The sequence below is a fragment of the Diabrotica undecimpunctata genome, chromosome 5 (genome assembly GCF_040954645.1).
Source record: "Diabrotica undecimpunctata isolate CICGRU chromosome 5, icDiaUnde3, whole genome shotgun sequence".
NCBI classification, from domain to species: Eukaryota; Metazoa; Arthropoda; class Insecta; order Coleoptera; family Chrysomelidae; genus Diabrotica; species Diabrotica undecimpunctata.
Genome location: NC_092807.1, coordinates 57,428,567 through 57,447,492, shown reverse-complemented (window position 1 = coordinate 57,447,492; position 18,926 = coordinate 57,428,567). Strand labels below are relative to the sequence as shown.

The window sequence follows — 18,926 nt, the reverse complement described above, 5'->3', positions numbered from 1 at the left end:
TAAAAATGTACTTAAACGAAAATATTAAATATTCTCCTTCCAAACTGTGGCAGATTTTTTTATTTGACTGACATATGTCTCCACAATAGCAAAATCTAAAGAAACAATTAAATTCACAGTCGTAAATAAACTATCAGACACAACGTGACATTCGGATCATTTATAGAGCTGCATAACTTGGTTACCACTCTTTCCCTGAATGTTCCTTCTTTTCGCCCTTCGTCTTTCATATCAGATATGTTCATATCATATACATATTTGGTATTAGAATCGTATCTTTCCCAAATCTTAATCCCTCTCTTTATTGGTTTTAATGAAGATATTGTTATAGCGAGAAACGACCTCAAATTTTACCATTGACTCATCTATACTTCGAAAGCTACTGTCAGATCGAGCTTTTGCAAATGTTTGTCTGAGACACGACATAACTTCAAAAATGTCATACAATTTGTCTGAATTGTCTTGTTTTTAAGACAGTTGTAATACATTTTTGATGTAAGAAGTAAAATCTTTCTCTAGAATTAACATTTTTACTAGCATCATTTCCAAGTGATTTGTTAGATGACCAATAGTAAGCCAAAGATGGTACTTTATTGTATGCTATGAGAAAATAACAACCAACTGCCAGCATAATTTCGTAATATTCGGTAGCAAAATATTGCTTTTTTGTCTTTTTTTATAAAATGGTTAGCCGTTCGTTAATACATTAAGCCACAATAATAAAAAAAACTTCTGGAAACTAATTTCAAAAAGCACTTGAGTTCAGATGAAGTGTGAGTAATGTCTGCATGTAAAATACGTGTAACATGCGCGGTAGGTACTTTCTTTGAAGAAATAAATAAAGATCTACTAGTCATCATCATTTGGCTCTACAACTCTATGTGAGTCTTGGCCGCGTTTACTATTTCCCTCCATTGCGTTTAGGAGTTTTTCGTCACTCGATCTTAGTACGTGGCCCGCCCATCTTATTCGGTTTGATTTAATGTAGCGTATTGTTTTCATCTTCTTATACTGTCTGGAGTTCATCATTGTGTCTTCTTCTCCATTCTCCTGTTGTCTCTTCTCTGCAAGGCCCATAAATAGTCCGCAGTATCTTTTTTTCCAATACCAGTAATTTTGTCGTTTCCTGCTGGTTCAGAGTCCATGTCTCGCTTCCATACGTTATTATGGGACGAATTATTGTCTTGTATACTCTTATTTTTGCTGGTATTGAGAGTATTTTTGATTTAAGTACGGTTATTAATGAGTAATATGCCCTGTTTCCTGCAATTATCCTGGCTGCCACGTTCTTTTCATATTTATTTTTAGATGTTATGATCGCTCCCAGATACTTGAATTCTTTGACGACTTCAAAGTTGTATTCATTAATTGTTACGTTTTGTCTAACCCTTGATCTTGGGTTCTTCGTAACCACCATGTACTTCGTCTTGTCCTCGTTGACCTTCAAACCAACTTCCTTGGCTCAGTTTTCGAATAGGGTGAAAACTTCTTTTGCATTTCTGGCGGATTGTGCAATTGTGTCCACGTCATCCGCAAACGCCAATAGTATTTTTGATGATCCTTGGGCGGCAAATCCGTTTGTCAGTTGTGGTTGAGCTTTTCTTACTGCATGCTCCAGTGCAAAATTAAATAGCAGGGGGGCGAGAGGATCTCATTGTCTGAGCCCGGTGTCAATGAAGAATTCCTCCGACGTGGTGCTGCCAATTCTGATCCGTGCGGAAGCGTTCTCTGTGCTCACCTGTGCTAATCGTACCAGCTTTCCAGGTACTCCCATTTCTACCATGGTCCCCCAAAATGCTTCTCTGCTAACAGAAAAGGTAAGGGGCTAAAAGGAATAATTAGAAGGGTCTTTCCCAGACCCTTCTATCAATGAGTCACAGTTTTTCGATTTCTTTCAAACGCATTAATTTGAAAATATATAACATAACATAAAATGTATAATATAAAACATGAAATATTACAGGCGTTGCATACATACCGGGTCTATTCCTAACCTACGTTTGATTCGTTTGATATTTGAAATGCGCGCTTTCTCTAGCCAATCAGTTATGCGAACCAGAAACATTTGGCGTAAAATTTCTTTCATGTTGGCTATCCTTTCGAAGTGTCAAAGAGTGAAGTGATTCTTGTCGGTTCAGGTCAGTATTTGACATTATTTTACAGCGTTGTTGTGCATTATTTGTGTTTATATTTTTTTATTTGCTTTTGTGATTTTATTAAAATATTTCTAAAATGTCAAGATATACGGAAAAGGGACAAGTACTGATACTTACATTGCTTAAATATTTTGAATTAGAAAAAGAAGCTGGACAAACTTTATTAGTATTGTTCTGAAGCTATTTTCTTGTGGCATTTTAAAGTAATTAATATTTAAATGGGAATAAGCCACAATTAAAGGTTAAAGTAAGTTAAAGTAAACTTTATTACCAATTTCTAGTGTTCGTAAAGTAAGTAAGTAAAAATTAGATTGAAAATAAAATTTTATTTTTACCTACTGTTTATTTCAGCGTGTTACTGAGGCTTTAGGAATTTCATTGCCAACAATAAGACGATTGGCAAATGAAGGTGTCCAAAAAGATTCTGATTATTCAATCACATTCGGGGACATTGACTGTAATGTTAGTGATTTTATAAATAGAGTTGTATCTATTTTTAATAAAGCATTTCCTCTATTAAACATCAACAAGTTAAAGTAAACAACCAACCAAGTAAACAACCAACAAGTTAAAGTAAACTTTATTACCAATTTCTAGTGTTCGTAAAGTAAGTTTAAAATTAAATTGAAAATAAAATTTTATTTTTACCTACTGTTTATTTCAGCGTGTTACTGACGTGTTAGAAATTTCTTTGCCAACAATAAGACGATTGGCAAATGAAGGTGTCCAAAAAGATTCTGATTATTCAATCACATTCGGGGACATTGACTGTAATGTTAGTGGTTTTATAAATAGAGTTGTATCTATTTTTAATAAAGCATTTCCTCTATTAAACATCAACAAGTTAAAGTAAACAACCAACCAAGTAAACAACCAACAAGTTAAAGTAAACTTTATTACCAATTTCTAGTGTTCGTAAAGTAAGTTTAAAATTAGAATGAAAATAAAATTTTATTTTTACCTACTGTTTATTTCAACGTGTTACTGAGGCGTTAGGGATTTCTTTGCCAACAATAAGACGATTGGCAAATGAAGGTGTCCAAAAAGATTCTGATTATTCATTTACATCCGGGGACATTGACTGTAATGTTAGTGATTTTCTAAATAGAGTTGTATCTATTTTTAATAAAGCATTTCCTCTATTAAACATCAGGCCAAAACATCACAAACCTTGGATTACCAAAGGCATTCGCATATCTGCGAAGAATATGCGTTCTCTGCTATATATTAAAAAATTTTAATAATGACAGTATCCCCATCTCTGATTATATCAATACGTACAGAAAATGCTATCTAAAACTACTCAAAGTAGCCAAAAAATCCTACTTTCATAATCGCCTAACAAGCTCCAAAAATATTTCAAAAGAAACTTGGTCAATAATTAACGATTTTCGAAATAAAACCAGTGCAGCGAATTAAACCTTTTCTTTTCCTAACTCCGAAAATCTAAATGATTACTTTGTTAATGTGAGTAAAAATATAACCTCAACTATTTCGCCACAAAAAGATCCTGTTTCCTATCTCCCTAATTCAAAAAATATTGCTGATACCTTCTTTTTAAGACCAGTTGATAAGACTGAACTCATTCGAATAATTCGTAGTATGAAAAGCAAATCGTCCTGTAGTACAAATGGATTATCTATTAAAATTTTCTTAAATCTTCCGCATAATATATTGGAGGTCATGGTCTCGCTAGTAAATGATTCCCTTGAAAAAGGTACATTCCCTAACCGCCCAAAGACTGCCATCGTTATTCCTCTTCATAAAGGTGGAGACAAATCTGATGCCTGCAACTATATACCTATTGCCTTGTTACCAGCACTATCAAAAATTATTAAAAGGCTTATAAAAGTTCGACTTATGCCCTTTCTCCTTAAACATAATATTTTATCGCAAAATCAGTTCGGCTTTTTGTCTAATAAATGTACTAGTGATGTCATGTTTTCTGTGTTACATGAGGTATATCTATCACTAAATAGTAACCTCTCCTCCGCCACCGTTTTCTGCGACTATTCCAAAGCCTTTGACTGCGTAAATCATGACAATCTATTAAAAAAATTAAATTTCTATGGAATTCGGGGTGTGTCTTTGAATTGGTTCAAAACTTACTTGGTAGGTAGGACACAGTTGGCTAGAATAAAAGACACTGACTCTAGTTGTAAAGACATCGAGTGTGGAGTACCGCAAGGTTCAGTATTAGGTCCCATTCTGTTTTTACTTTTCGTTAATGACATCACTTACTTGAAAATTAAAGGGAACATTTTTCTATTTGCTGATGATACCAGTATTACTTGGAGCAGCTCTAATATTTCAACGCTTCATTCAATTATAACCGCTGATTTGCTTATAATCAAGGCTTATTATATATATATATATATATATATATACATATATATATATATATATATATATATATATATAATATATATATATATATATATATATATATATATATATATATATATATATATATATATATATATATATATATATATATCAGCGGCCCAATTTGATACTATTTTTAAGTTGCAAAAAAGAGAAATTCGTTATCTATTTGGTCTCAAACAAACAACTCATTGCAAGACCCACTTCAAAAATCACGAAATTTTGACGCTTCCCTCTTTATTTATTTTGGAAACGGTTTGTTTGATTCGCAAGCATCTAAACATTTTTCCCGATAGACCTGATCATGGCTACTCCATTAGAAATTCGGATTGTAACGTTTATTTACCGATCCCGTCCACTCAGCTAGTAAAGAATTCTATTCTATATAGTGCAAAAAAACTTTATAATCACCTTCCAAGAGAAATTAAATCCGCAACATCTTTCGTAAGATGACAAAAATCTATCTCTCTGAAAGACCATATTATTCAGTTGACGAGTTTCTTAATGTATAACAAAGAAACAAAATTAGTATTGTTTATAATTACATTTGGGTGTCTCAAGCAGTGGCTACAATTTGTCTCATTTGTTGATGTCTGTACAAATTATGTAAGTGATACAATAATTTTACTAATTTAAAATTGTATTGTTGTTTTTTTATTATATTTGTTTTTGTTTTATACTTTTTGTACTTTTTGACTGATTTTTTTTTAGCTTTGTCCATAAAATTGTTCAATAATTTTCAGTGACAATAAAGCATATTTCTATTCTATTCTACAATGAGCTCAGTAACCACGAGTCTTAAACCAAAATTATTAATAAATAAATACGAAGATGTCATCAGGATGTGTGTATACATAATGTTTAGTAAAGGTAAGAGCATTACAACAGTTTAGTTAAAATATTTTACCATATTTCTGATAGAAAGGCAGGAGTAACTAATTTCCATAGACATTTCTTTTAATAAATTGTTACTGACAACCAGTTACATATATAAAATACATAAAAATGAAAAGTGATTATAAAAATAATACTACCAAGTATTGTAATAAAGTTTTAAGAGTCCTCTTGGCCTTTTTGTTAAAGTTTATGCATTTACCTTGTGCAGTTTGGAAAAATATATAGATTATAACTACCTATACTTTGGATTATTCAAATATGGTTATTACGATTTATGAAAGGAGTACTGTTGTATATAGCATTTAAATAGACAAATTTCCAATATTAAAACTAATGTGTTACTTTACATTCTTAAAATTTTTCCTAGAAGAATCACTATAGTGTCTTAACACATTGATTGTTTTAGGTGAGCATGTGACTCTCTATACCCTAAAGCGAAAACTAGAGTCAGAAAAAAGAATGAAGTAGGTGTACGATACATTATTCTTAATGCAGGTTCTGAAAATGGGTTCATTGATAACTGCGAATTAATTCTCAAAAGTGGAAGTAAATCTGGTGACTACCGCGATTCAATGAAATCTGAGAATTTTGAAAAAAGGTTTGAGCATCAGCTTTTACCAAATTTAGAAGAACCGTCATTAATTATAATGGATAATGCATCATACCTTTCAACTTTGTTGGAAAGAATACCAAATGCTAGTTGGGAAAAACATTCTTTATTAGAATGGTTGAAAAATCGACATGTTAATTGTTCAATGACTATGATAAAGTTTGAGTTGATGGATATTGTAAAGAAGCATCTACCAGATAAAATATTTAAGTACGTATTAGAATTTATTTAGTAAATGGCATTTTTATATATTTTGTTTTACAGATTGGATAGACTGGCCCTTCAATATGGCCATCGTGTCTTGAGACTCCCTCCATATCATTGTCAATTCAATGCAATAGAGAATGTTTGGTCTGACTGCAAAAGGTATTATGATGCGAATATAACTTCTGCTGCCGTTACAAACGAAGCCACAGTATTAAATGTGTGGAAAAAATCATTACAACAGGTAAATTAATTTTTCTTTAATTCTTAGATACTAACTTTGCTATAATTTAAGGTCACCAGAGAAATGGAGGCATGTATAAAGCCTCATTAATGAATATTGGGAGACAGCAAAAATAATGGACACAAACCACATATCTCCTATAATAATTGATTTAAATGAATGGGATTGTGCATCTTCAGTTTTTATTTTTCTTGTATTTATTTATTAATATTTTCTTTCTTGTGTAATATTTAGTGTTATTAAGTTCCTTATATTCATAGTATCTCCTAGTTATTTAATTGTTTGCATTTGTAGTTATTTAGTTATTCTTTTTCTTATGTTATAGTCTTAGATCTTTAGGTTGATTTTCAAATATTTAATTAATAATTCTATTATCAATTAATAATAATTGTAGTCTATTGTTTTTTATGGTTTTTAGATATTAGGTTGTTAGTTCTTACTTACGTTAACCCATTAACGTCTAAAAGAAAACTAGCGTGGAAAAAATGAAAAAAATACAAAATTGTGATGTTTGGTTTAACTTTGATTTTTAAATTAACAAATCGTAGAATTGATTGTCTCTCTCTTGTGAGTCAGATTGGTCTCAGAGTATCATATTACCATGATTTGCATCATCTATGTAATTTTAATGTTCGATTTTATAGAAAAACCCATGGTGTCAATGGACCACTGAATAGATACTTATCTTTGTTAAACAACCTGAATGTAGATGTATTTAATATGTCTCTCAATGAATATGTAAATATTTGTAGAAAAAAGTTACTTGTACCTTATAGGCACATAGGAATTTTTTTTTATTTCTAGATGGTTCGGGCAGGTATTTCACAAGATCAATTACTACGTTAGCTTCAAGTGGCATTCCTTTAGTATCTTCAGTATCATTTGGCTTTTTTCTAAAATCTCAAAACCATAATAATATCTAGTGGAACCAGTTGTCATCTAATTGTTATATCCAAATTAAACTGGCTTCCCTTTAATAAATTGTTTTGCTGGGTTATGGCCTAAATATTTCACCATTGATTCGCCTATGGATATATTATTATGTTTATGGAAAGAATTTTTCTGTAATTTTATCTGCTAGGGGTCTAGTTTTATACATAGGATCTTTAGAATCGCCTTGTTTGGCATTATCCGCCAGATGAACAAACTTTTTTTATCTAAGTACCTGTCTCTGCTCATACGAATAGCGTTGTAAACACAGGGATTCATCTAATGGCTAGTATAACCTTTCTCGTGGTAATCTGTTATATCTAGTTAGATATAATATTGCAAAAAGAAGTTTGCATTTCGTTTGGAGATATTGTAAAAGAGTGATTATTTTTTGCCGTGCGTATAAAATTAACTGGTCAGAAATGTATGTAATATTTTCTTCAGTAAGTAATTTTTCAAAAATTTTGATTGGTAATAAATTCCTCAGAGTGTTTTAACGTTTTTAAATAATTGTTAACCCAGATAATCTAAAGCTATAAGTAAGACGCTGCAACTAGCTAAGTAATTGAAATTCCAGAAAAATCTTTAATTAATACAGAAAAGCTTTTAATATTTCATTGATATTCAAATTCTACTTTTCAATTCTTCAATAAAGTATTATTATTAGGCATCAGTGAATTGTTTTTATGATTAGAATTATATCTCATTTATGTAATTAATTTCTAAGTTACCTAATAAACATCTTTAAAAAGGGTATTTGTTTGTGTTTATAAAAAAAAGGCGACAAATATTTAATTGTATAACTAGAACAGGAACTAACTATGCTTGTATTATATATTATTATAAAATAAACAATAAATGGATCGTTGTGTTGTCGTATTTAAATGTTTCCATATTTATAAATGTAGTAAACAATATTGTTTACTATTTTTAATCCACCTTGCAATAAAAGTAAGTACGGTCCTGGCATCTGTCAGATTTCTCAATAATTACGTGAAATAATTCTCGACACATCCAATACATTATAGGACGTCACAAAAATAATGACGCCCTGAAAGAATGGTCTGAGAAAGACTTTATCATAATTTAATTTAAAGTTGAAAAAAGGTGGAGAGGGAAAACTGTATTTATTAAACTGGAAATGTGAAAATGCTTTCAAATGTTTACAAATATTTTAAATATTTATTTTGTAGATGAAATAAAGAACTAACGTGATTAACTTTCCAAACCAAAAATATAAATTTGGTTAAAATCTCCATATCCAAAAGGCTAAAGCCAACACTCTCTTAGTCCCTGATTGAAGCAATCAATTTTTTTTTTATTTATTACTTCAAATACTTAGTTAATTACCTTAATATATTATAATAAATACTTTGTCTTTATTTTAGCATCGTTTGGTGGAGTCTACAGCCTTTTTCTGGGATGTAGTTTGATAACAGTTATCGAAGTGTTATACTACTCTACGGTGAGATTGACAGTAAATATGAAAATTTTTGAAAAAGCTACAATTCCATCAGATGTTACTAAAAAAACAAAAATATCTTCTCTTTCGATGTATCCTGCACCAACAGATAATTTTACAATGGAATTTTTACCTTAAGGAATTTTAGTGTTTTGACTGTGTGACTTAGTAAATATAGTACAGAACTGCGGTCCTGGGAATTTTTTGGCGTGCAATTTTTCCACTACTTTTTTGTGTTGATTGCAGTAATTTTCCAATTTGAAAGCAATGCGATTTATATGTCAACTTTACATATCTCTCACCATTTTCTTCATAGTTTTCCTTTTTTCTTTTAAATTTACATTTCACCAGCACATTTCTCACCAGTCTTCATTTTATCATTCTTGCAACGGATCTCAATCGGCGAAGTATTTTCATTTAAATTATCTCGATAATTTTGAGGTTCCCATATAACTCCCCAAGATCTGAGTTTTCTCCTTTTCTCCATTCGGTTTTTCCCACTTGCCCCGAATATCTTGCGAATAAACAAAGGTAAAAGCTTTTGCTCGGAAAAATATTTCCATGAGAATTTTTTGCATAATCACTGTCATGAGAGACCCCAAAATGAGGTTCAAGAGGTATCCTAGGTGAAAAGTTTACGATTAACAAATCGTAACAATTAATTTTTTCGGCCGAACAATTTTTTTTGAATTATTTGGATAATTCTGAACAAAATAGGTTTCTTGTAATTTTTTTATAAACTTTCGATCGTTTTTGGATTATAAATAATTTAAACTAAAATAAACATAGGTAAAAATATTTCTTTTTTAATTCACCACGAACATAAATTCCAGATCAAACCTAGTTCTATCATTTCCCGATAAGTATTTGGGCCTATTTCATTTTAAAAATCAATCATGAGCACCCGTCCTGCCATACACGCTTCATTATCAGTTAAAAAACAATCTTTTAATAGTTAATTATGCATCAAAGGTATTATTAACATGATTACTCCCGGAGAGCAAAATAGTCCAGCCAGAGGCCTTTGGCCCGAGAAATAAATGTTGTTCGATATGCATATTCATCCGGTAACACGAGTGGTACATACACAAAATGCATATATATTTTGTAGTTGCAGTAAAATAAAAACGTCTCAATTTTAGTTTTAGTATTAAGTGAAGTGAAAAATAAAATCTTGTATGTATCACTGGTGTATCACTGGATGATTACGCCCATTGAGAAACATCCATCCCTCGGGCTGGAGGCCCTTTGACTGGATTATGTTGCTCTCCGGGCGTAGTTATCTTAATAACACCCTTGGTGCATCAATAACTATTAAACCGTTGTTTTTTAATTGATAATTAAGCGCGTATGACAGGAGAGCACCAGTCCTGTCATAAGCTCTTTATTAACTATTAAAAAATAAAGTTTTAAAATAATATAGACCGAAAACACCTATCGGGGAATAATAGAACAAAGTTTGAACTTGAATTTAGGTTCTTAATAAATTCGAAAATAAGGTTTTTTACTTATGTTTTTAAAGCTTCATAATCGTAATTTTTTGTTTTTCTCAGTTTTAAGTTATTTATAACTCGAAAACAATTACGTTTACAAAAAAGTGCAAGAGACTTATTTTGTTTAGAATGAACCGAAAAATAAAAAAAAAAAATGAGCGGGCCGAAAAAATTGATCGTTACAATTATTTGTTTAAAAAAATTGATTATTGGGGTACCTCATAAAAGTAATTATGCAAACAAATCTCATGGGACTATTTTTTCGAAGGAACCCGAGCTTTTCGCCTTGTCTAGAAGCAAAGAAATTCCCAGACGTTTAAAGCATTTTCTGTTATTTTACCATCACCCAATATTCACGTCTGTTTGAGTTTAATTTTGCTACCTTTAAGATATTATTGGAGTTTAAAAGTTTGCACAATTCGTCGTGTCCTTTACTTTCAATTATTTTCTCTATTTCTTTGATCTCATCCATCGTTTGTTGGTTATGTTTACCCCTCGATATTTAAATTCGTTTACTTTTAACAATTGATATTTCTTCTTTCCATTGTCTGTTTTTCCTTTAAATATTATGTTAAATTTTTTTCCACATACTACGTTTTTCGTTTATTGATTATAGTCATGCAGCCCTTTGTATGTCGTCAGTCCAGCGCATTAGTATTCATGCTTTACTGTATTTATCAGTCCTTGGTATGTACTCTAATAGGTGCTGATATAGGAGTTAAGATATAAGCGACACAGTTCTTTAACGAACTTCTCCGTTTCACATTCTCCCTCTGAGATTTATTCTTACCATTAGTCTTTCTATCCGGCTTTGTGCCATTTCTATTTTGTTAGACATTACTATCGTACGTAAAGTGTCTCTGCTGGTTCTCATTTCGTGTATAAGATATATGTATTTTAGACCGATTAAATTCCTTCTTTAAGAATTTTTGGGCTACCCGCAGCTACGAATATTGCCATTAATTGTATATTTTAAAAACTAAGTTTTAGTCCGACTGTCCGATAATCGATCGGACAGAAATGACCAGCCGGAAATACGAAACGTAGGGGTTTGAAGTGGTAAGCCGTTTTAATTACTTCTGTTAGGTTTTAATAGGTTGTTATCACAAATAATGGTGGATGCGAGAGGAGATACGTTGACGCCTTACAATGGCCAGATCATCAACGGTGAAACTTACTCAAATATTGGAAAGATACGGACATAACCAGGAACAGGAAACTGCGCCTATATAATAGCCTTTGAAATGTGTGTATATCGTAGAATGATGCGCATACCCTGGACAGCACATCGCACAAATGTCTCAATATTGACAGAACTCAAGGTGGTTGAAGGCAATGTAGATGGTAAAAGAACCCGAGGAAGATCGCCACTCCGATGGTCAGATCAACTAAAGTGCGCTACTGGTTACTCTCTGTCTGAGGCAGTACACCGCGCCCAGGAGAGAAAAGAATGGATAGCAACCATTCGTCAAATACCATAACGTCACCACATCCTTACGAAGGATAAAGGATAGAGGAGGGGGAGGAGTCCGACTTGTTGACAGCCATCGCACATACCTTGTAGCATAATTTTTATTTCTGTTGTCACTGCAAGTTGTTATCAGCTATAAAGACCATGTTTTTTTAGAACCAAATAAGCTTATTAAATAAGTATTTATAAAAAGTATTACTATTTTTGAGCGTAATTTTACCGTACTTGTTAATATAATATTACAGGGTATCTCATAATTAATCGGACATTAGCTGACGGTGATAGCTGACATTAAAATAAAGCGTTTGAGCTCAAATTGCTTAGGGAAAATGTTGCTAGTTTTCGTTCTACAGGGTGATTTAAGTGAAATTTGGTATCTTGCTATTATTTAGTATCTTTAATATGAAAATGATATTAGGTTTACCATTGACACTAGGTGACGCCATCTACTATAACATTGGTTTATTAATGTGTCCATAATTTTTTTATCCGCCCTGTATAAACATTCTAGGAAAAAAACATGAAATAACATTCAATTCTACACAAAACAGGTATTCTTGTTTCAAATCGAACACAGTACACCGTGTTCGAAATAAACGTATTTTTTAGAGACGTGCATAAAATGAAAAAAATTTACAAAAACTTATGTAAATTCAAACATTATTGAAAAGGTCTTAAATACCAGGGAATATTAAATGTATTAGTAGTAGATAATTTTTGCAAACAAAATGCATATGATTGAAACAAATAGTTTTTATTGAACCAATTGACAACAATTGACAAAGTAAATAATTCAAAATAAAATGAAAAAAGATTACAATAAGTGACTTTAGGTAGCCACACAAGTGAAAGTCTAGGGGATTTAGTTTAAGACTGCGTGCTGGTCATGGGTATACACTACCTCTACCAATCCACCTTTGAGGATAAATTTCATCTAGATAATTTCTAACTTATAATGTGGTGGTGCACCATCATGCATGTACCAAAAGTTACGTCTCAAATTTAGAGGTGTGTCTTCTAAAAGAGTTGGTAAATCTTCTCTCAAAAAATTTAGATACGTTACTCCGTCAAGCCTAGTTGGTAATTCGAATGGTCCTACAATACCATCCACAAATATGCCACACCAGATATTTATGGAAAACTCATGTTGAAAATGATGTTCTTGAAATGCATGAGGATTCTCTGTCGCATAGGTGTGGCTATTGCGCCAGTTAAACACACCTCTTGTAGTAAATGTGACTTCATCGGTAAATAAAATTTTATTATAAAACATTTAATCGTCTAAATGCCACCCTATCATAAACTGACTAAATCGAAGCCTTAAACGATACGGATACAGATTTTCTGTCCGTATTATTCTTGACACCGTAGATTTGATTATACCAGTGGCCGCAGAAACAAGCCTTGTACTGATTTCTGGATCTTCTGCAACACGCACAACAATTTTATTCTCCATATCCGCATCAATTACTCTCGGTCTTCCAGCATTCCTGTTTTTGGGATGAAATGACGCAGTTTTGCCTAATCTGTCGAACAATGATCTAATAGTTTTATGGTTTGGTTGCCTTCTATTGGGATAAAGTTCGAAACAGCGTTGAGCTGCTTTACTAGAACATTAATAAAAATAATTATTTAACTACTAATACATTTAATATTCATTGGTAATTAAGACCTTTTGAATAATGTTTAAATTTACGTAAGCTTTTGTAAAATTTTTCATTTTATGCACGTCTCTAAAAAATACGTTTATTTCGAAAACCGTGTACTTTTTTTATTTAAAACAAGAATACCTTTTTTATGTAGAATTAAATGTTATTTCCTGTTTTTTTTCCTAGAATGTTTATGCAGGGCGAATAAAAAAATTATCGCTACATTAATGAACCAATGTTATAGCAGGTGACGCCACCTAGTTCTAATGGTAAAACTATCATTTTCATATTAAGCATAATAAGTATTATCAAGATACCAAATTTCACTTAAATCAGTTAAATAGTTTTCAATATATCCCTAAAAATAATATAAAAAAATATTAATGAATCACCCTGTAGAACGAAAACTAGCATAATTTTGCCTAAGCAATTTGAGCTCAAACGCTTTATTTTGATATCAGCTATCACCCATTAGCTAATGTCCAATTAATTATGGGACACTCTGTATAATGTTACTCTTAATATAAGAGTGACGTTCTTAATATTAATATCTCATCAGTGCTTTTTGGATGATGTTAGTTGTAATAGACATACTTTTCTATTCACTAATAATTAGTACATATTCCTCATCCTTCTTTTCAAATAATTTAAAATATTCTCAACAACTTATTTTTAGTGTTATGTCATAGTAATGTTGTAAGAATTAAAAAATCTTAGCTAATACCAACTGTTAAATTAAATGCAACTAAAATATAATAAAATCTTTGTTAATTGACTTCTTTTATTTATTAAACTAGATTAAATATTTATTAAACTGCTGTGCTAAGCCCAAAGGCGGTAACTGTTTTTTTATTAAAAATGAGATTTTTCTATTTCTATATAGAACAGAGTATTTTAAATGTATTTACTATGGCTTTAGAGTGGTATAAGCATTTTATTTTAAATAAAACGGCACTGTATCTACACTTTTCAATTAAAATACGGCAATTAAGAGGCTAATATCAAATAATATGAGTTTATGACGGTATCTGCTACACTTGCCGGCAATATACATTGGCATATTTCATTCGCTACAAATATTTTTTCAAAAATGCAGCGCCTAGATGTAGAAACCGCCAATTAGCATTACAAAGTAAATACTACTCAACTTTACTGTCGTTATATTTGTTCTTCGAAACCCCCACAAATTAGATATTAAATATTTATTTATCCAAATAATGTGTTTAGTAGTATTCTTTCTACTTGGATTTACTTGCCGCCAATTTCAATTAATTAAGTAGGGTAATCCTTTTATTGTAAAATAGCTTAGTACGAAACGATAGGACAATAGCAGGGAATTCTGATATCTGTAACGTCAAGCTTTTTTTTCTACCCCAAGTCAAATAAAACATCAATAGGATATTAAAATAAAAAATAAAACATCAATAGGATAGTCGCAAGCTAGTCGTTGTAGAAGATACAAGAACTCGGACTATCTTCTCTCTCTTAAAAGACTTAAAAGATAGTCACAAATTAGTGACGCAGAAGGCATAAATTCTCACGTAAATGTATGATAAGTACTTACTTATATCACGATTCAGAAAGTTTAAGAGTAACCTTGATCCGCTAGAGTAACAATAGCATCTTTTACTTGTATGTGTACGTTTGAGTTGTATGTGTTCCTCACAATATTAGTGGAGGCTGCTGCTGCCGTATCCTGTCACAAGTTGCAGCATATCTAGGTAATAAATAGCCAAATAACTGAAAGATAAGGTAATGACTTTTAAGCTCAGATAATATTTACCGGTAATAGCTTGAAGAAAGAAAATATCAGACTGTATTAGTGCGCGAAATACTATATAGATACACCATCGCAGTTATAGTTTCCGGTCTTTTTTTGAATAGTTGTAGTATTAGAAATATTTTTCATTGTTATTTAGCTTTACATATATTTATGTATCTCTTTGTTAATTTTTAGTTAGAATAAATGTGTTAAACTTACTTTTTTCTTTATATTTACTAGTCTAGATTTAAGCCTTTTAGAAAGCAGTCTCGCTAATACATTAAGTACATAGCTATTTACCTATTGTTAGTGATCCAGTACCTATAGAACCTTATATTGATTAAAAATTTCATACACATGGGGGTCTAAGTATCAGCCTCCCAAGATTTGTGATAGTTAAAAGAGATGTTAACTTTTAATTACATCTTTGAAATTTAAAAAACTATGATGTTAAAGTTATAAAAAGAATTCGTCATATGGCAACGTAGGAACTGGGGTTGTTAGTCCTTAGACAAAGTGTCTGTGATTCACAGACAACCTCGTCTAAGATTTAGCAATCCCAGCGGAGTCCTACGTTGCCATATGATCGATTCCTTTTATAACTTAATCATAGTTTTTAAATATTAAATATGTAATTCAAAGTTAATCTAACTACATTTAAAGTGTTTTTACCCACATATTTAGTGGCTTCAATCACGTAAATCCAGAATATTTATTCCGAAAACGTTCTGTGATGTAGCCCGATAGGGATTTTATATCAATATAGGTTTTAAAGTGTTTTTGTGTGTTAAAAACTAATTTTTTTAACGAAACATAATAAAATCTTTATTACGATTCGTTCATTATATTTGTGCATCCCTAGTAATGTTGAATAGATCACAAACATTTTTAAAACAGTATTTGGTGCTTAGTGTATCCTGTAAAAATTTTTTATAGATATTTTGGAAAATAATTCATTAGCTAATGAATTTAAACGTACAAATGTAAACAAAGCCCTAAAAAGGTAACCATTAATAGTTTACAATATCAAACAGAGGCGCTCGATAATTCTAATAACATTGCTGTTCAGTTATTAAATACAATACTAAAGAAATAATTAACGAGTATGGTAGGAACTTAATTAATATTTATATTGCAATTTATTCACTTTTTTAAACAAATCATGCACGACATGGCGCCACGGTAGTAGCACCACGACATGGCGTCACATATATACAAAAATATTAAATAAATAATAAAATTACTTCATTCAATCTTTCCCAAAGCATCTTTCAAATATGGACGTCTCTATTCGAATTTCGAGTAAGAAAATTGATTCATTGGAAACCCAGAAAATACATTTTTTTACGTATATCTATACGATTTTGAATTCAATTTTCTTCAACTTTTGTACTTCATTAAATAGGTCAGCTATCATTGGCGTAGCTAGGATATAAACAAAATAACTATAGGATAGGGTTTGTAAGACACCACATGTTCTAGAGCTAACGTATGAGTCATTGAGTACTGGAGGGCAAACATTTTTTACCGAATTATTGATACTGCAAGAGAATTTCTGAACAAAAGGTTCTCACCAGAAAATATGGCACTTGCCAATTTAGTAGATAATTTTTTTCAGTCAGATTTTAAGGGTTCAGAAAAATTTGTTGAACAATATCCCAAAATTTTAAATATCAACACTTTTGCCTTAAGAGCAGAAATGACCGTTTTAAAAAATTGTATTTTACAGTCTAACGAAACTGTTTGTCATGAATATATAAAAAAGTGAATCAGAAAAACATATTCTAACCTACATCAACAATTTAAAGTATCGATTATTTTGCTTATTTCAAGCGCAACGTGCGAGAAGTCTTTTTCTGCCATGAGGCGGATTTTTAACTGGTTGAGAACGACAATGACTCAAGATAGGCATTCAAATTTGGCTTTGTTGTATAAAGAAAAAGATATAGACATAGACTTGGAGAGTGTTGTAAAGTCTTTTAGTGAACAGAATAGGAAGTTTCTCTTGTAAGTAATACTTTGTTAATATTTTGTTTTTGTAAATATTTATCGCAGTATTACGTATATGTATTAGGTAGGTATATTAAAAAAATAAAACCAGTATACTACTATAACGCACTTTTTTGATTTATTTTTTTATTGGACGCCAAATAAAACAAAAAGGAATCCACCGTACATTGGGGCTCAGGTCTCCCCTGAAACTGAGGATAGCTACGCCGATGGCAGCTGTATCAACAAATCTTCTAAAGTCTAAATTTTACCAAAAATTTTTTACGCAAACTTTAAATATTCAAACTTAAAACGACCTAAATTACACCTCTTAATTAATATATGTAAACAAATAAGCTGTGAATTTAAATAAAAATTAACTAGTTTTGGCCCTAGTTGACTTACGTCAAATTTTTTTCTTTTTATATTCGTCAAAAAATTTACAATTTTATAAATATGGAAAAATAGTTATGTAGTTTAATACTAAAAGTTGTTTAATTTTTTTATAAATAAAAATTTACATATTTTTGTAAAATTGTTTTCGATCCATAATAAATATTTTTTTCTTAAATTTTTTTTTAAATTTTTTAAAAGAATATTTACTTGTTTATTTGCTAATAGAAAAAGTGTTTTAACTACTTTTTTGACTTATATTATTGCAAAAATAGCTTTATGGGATAAAAAAATAAACTAAAATTTAAACAATTTAATGAATCTCTTTGAAAATGTTATCACATCACATATTAAGCATTACAAGACTCGACTTTCAGAACAATTTCAAAGTCTTGAAACAATTTTTGCAAAAGTGATAAATAAATTAATTTATTCAGAATTTTGATCTTTTTTACATTTATCTAAATAATAAATACGTATATAAATTTTTGCAATTCCGCATTTTGAAGCTTTTTGTATGTTCTAAACGATGATTATGCCAATAATCCTGTAAAACTTTATTGTACAATCATTATATATCAAAAAAACCACTCAGTACCCTCGTTTTTTGAGTGTCACGAGAAAAACCTTACCCTGGACTAATAAGGTTCCACAAGAAAATAGCTTTAGGCCATTACTAAATTTAAGATTGCAAGATATTTTATTTTTCCAACCTTAGTTAGCTACGTAAATATGAATATTATGCATATTAAACATCAAATAATATTAACAACATCATGTACAATCTTTGGTAACATTATATATTTTAAAGGGTTTTTACCCTAATATTTTGGTGGCTCAGGCATGGTAACCTGTAAGTATAATCATTTTGCTTTTTAACCTTAGTCAAAATTTTAAACCACGTTTGCTTTAATTAAATGGTTTATACTTATTTTAGGTATTTTTAACCTGATGATGGAACTGTTGTTCCGAAAACGTTCGTGTTTTTAATGGAGCCCTTTTAAGGGTTTTTATAAAATATACCCATTTACAAAGATTAACCTCTTTTTGTGATACGTGGTATACAGCCAGCTGAAGGAATTATTTTCCTTGTGGATTTTATTTTAAATTAAATAATATTCCAAATTATGATAAATTTAAAAAATGAATTTCAAGTCTTCAGTGTTTACTCAGTACGAGATTTTAGGATTTCCAATAGTAAAAAAAAAACTATTCAACTTTTTACAAATCCTTTTTTCATTTCACTTAAAGACTGCCGTAATTAAAAATGATACGCCGGTA

The 18,926-nt window shown here is 30.7% G+C and overlaps 1 protein-coding gene across 1 annotated transcript in view; it reads left to right on the top strand.

Annotated features, from left to right (window-relative positions):
- LOC140442206 (sodium channel protein Nach-like) overlaps positions 1-9,380 on the top strand; it is a 135,365-nt gene extending 125,985 nt beyond the window's left edge. Inside the window, exon 10 of the mRNA XM_072533284.1 lies at positions 8,815-9,380. Coding sequence (XP_072389385.1) covers positions 8,815-9,026 — 212 coding nt within the window. The 3' untranslated portion in view covers positions 9,027-9,380. The remainder of the gene's footprint in view (positions 1-8,814) is intronic.
- Positions 9,381-18,926: the final 9,546 nt, after the last annotated feature.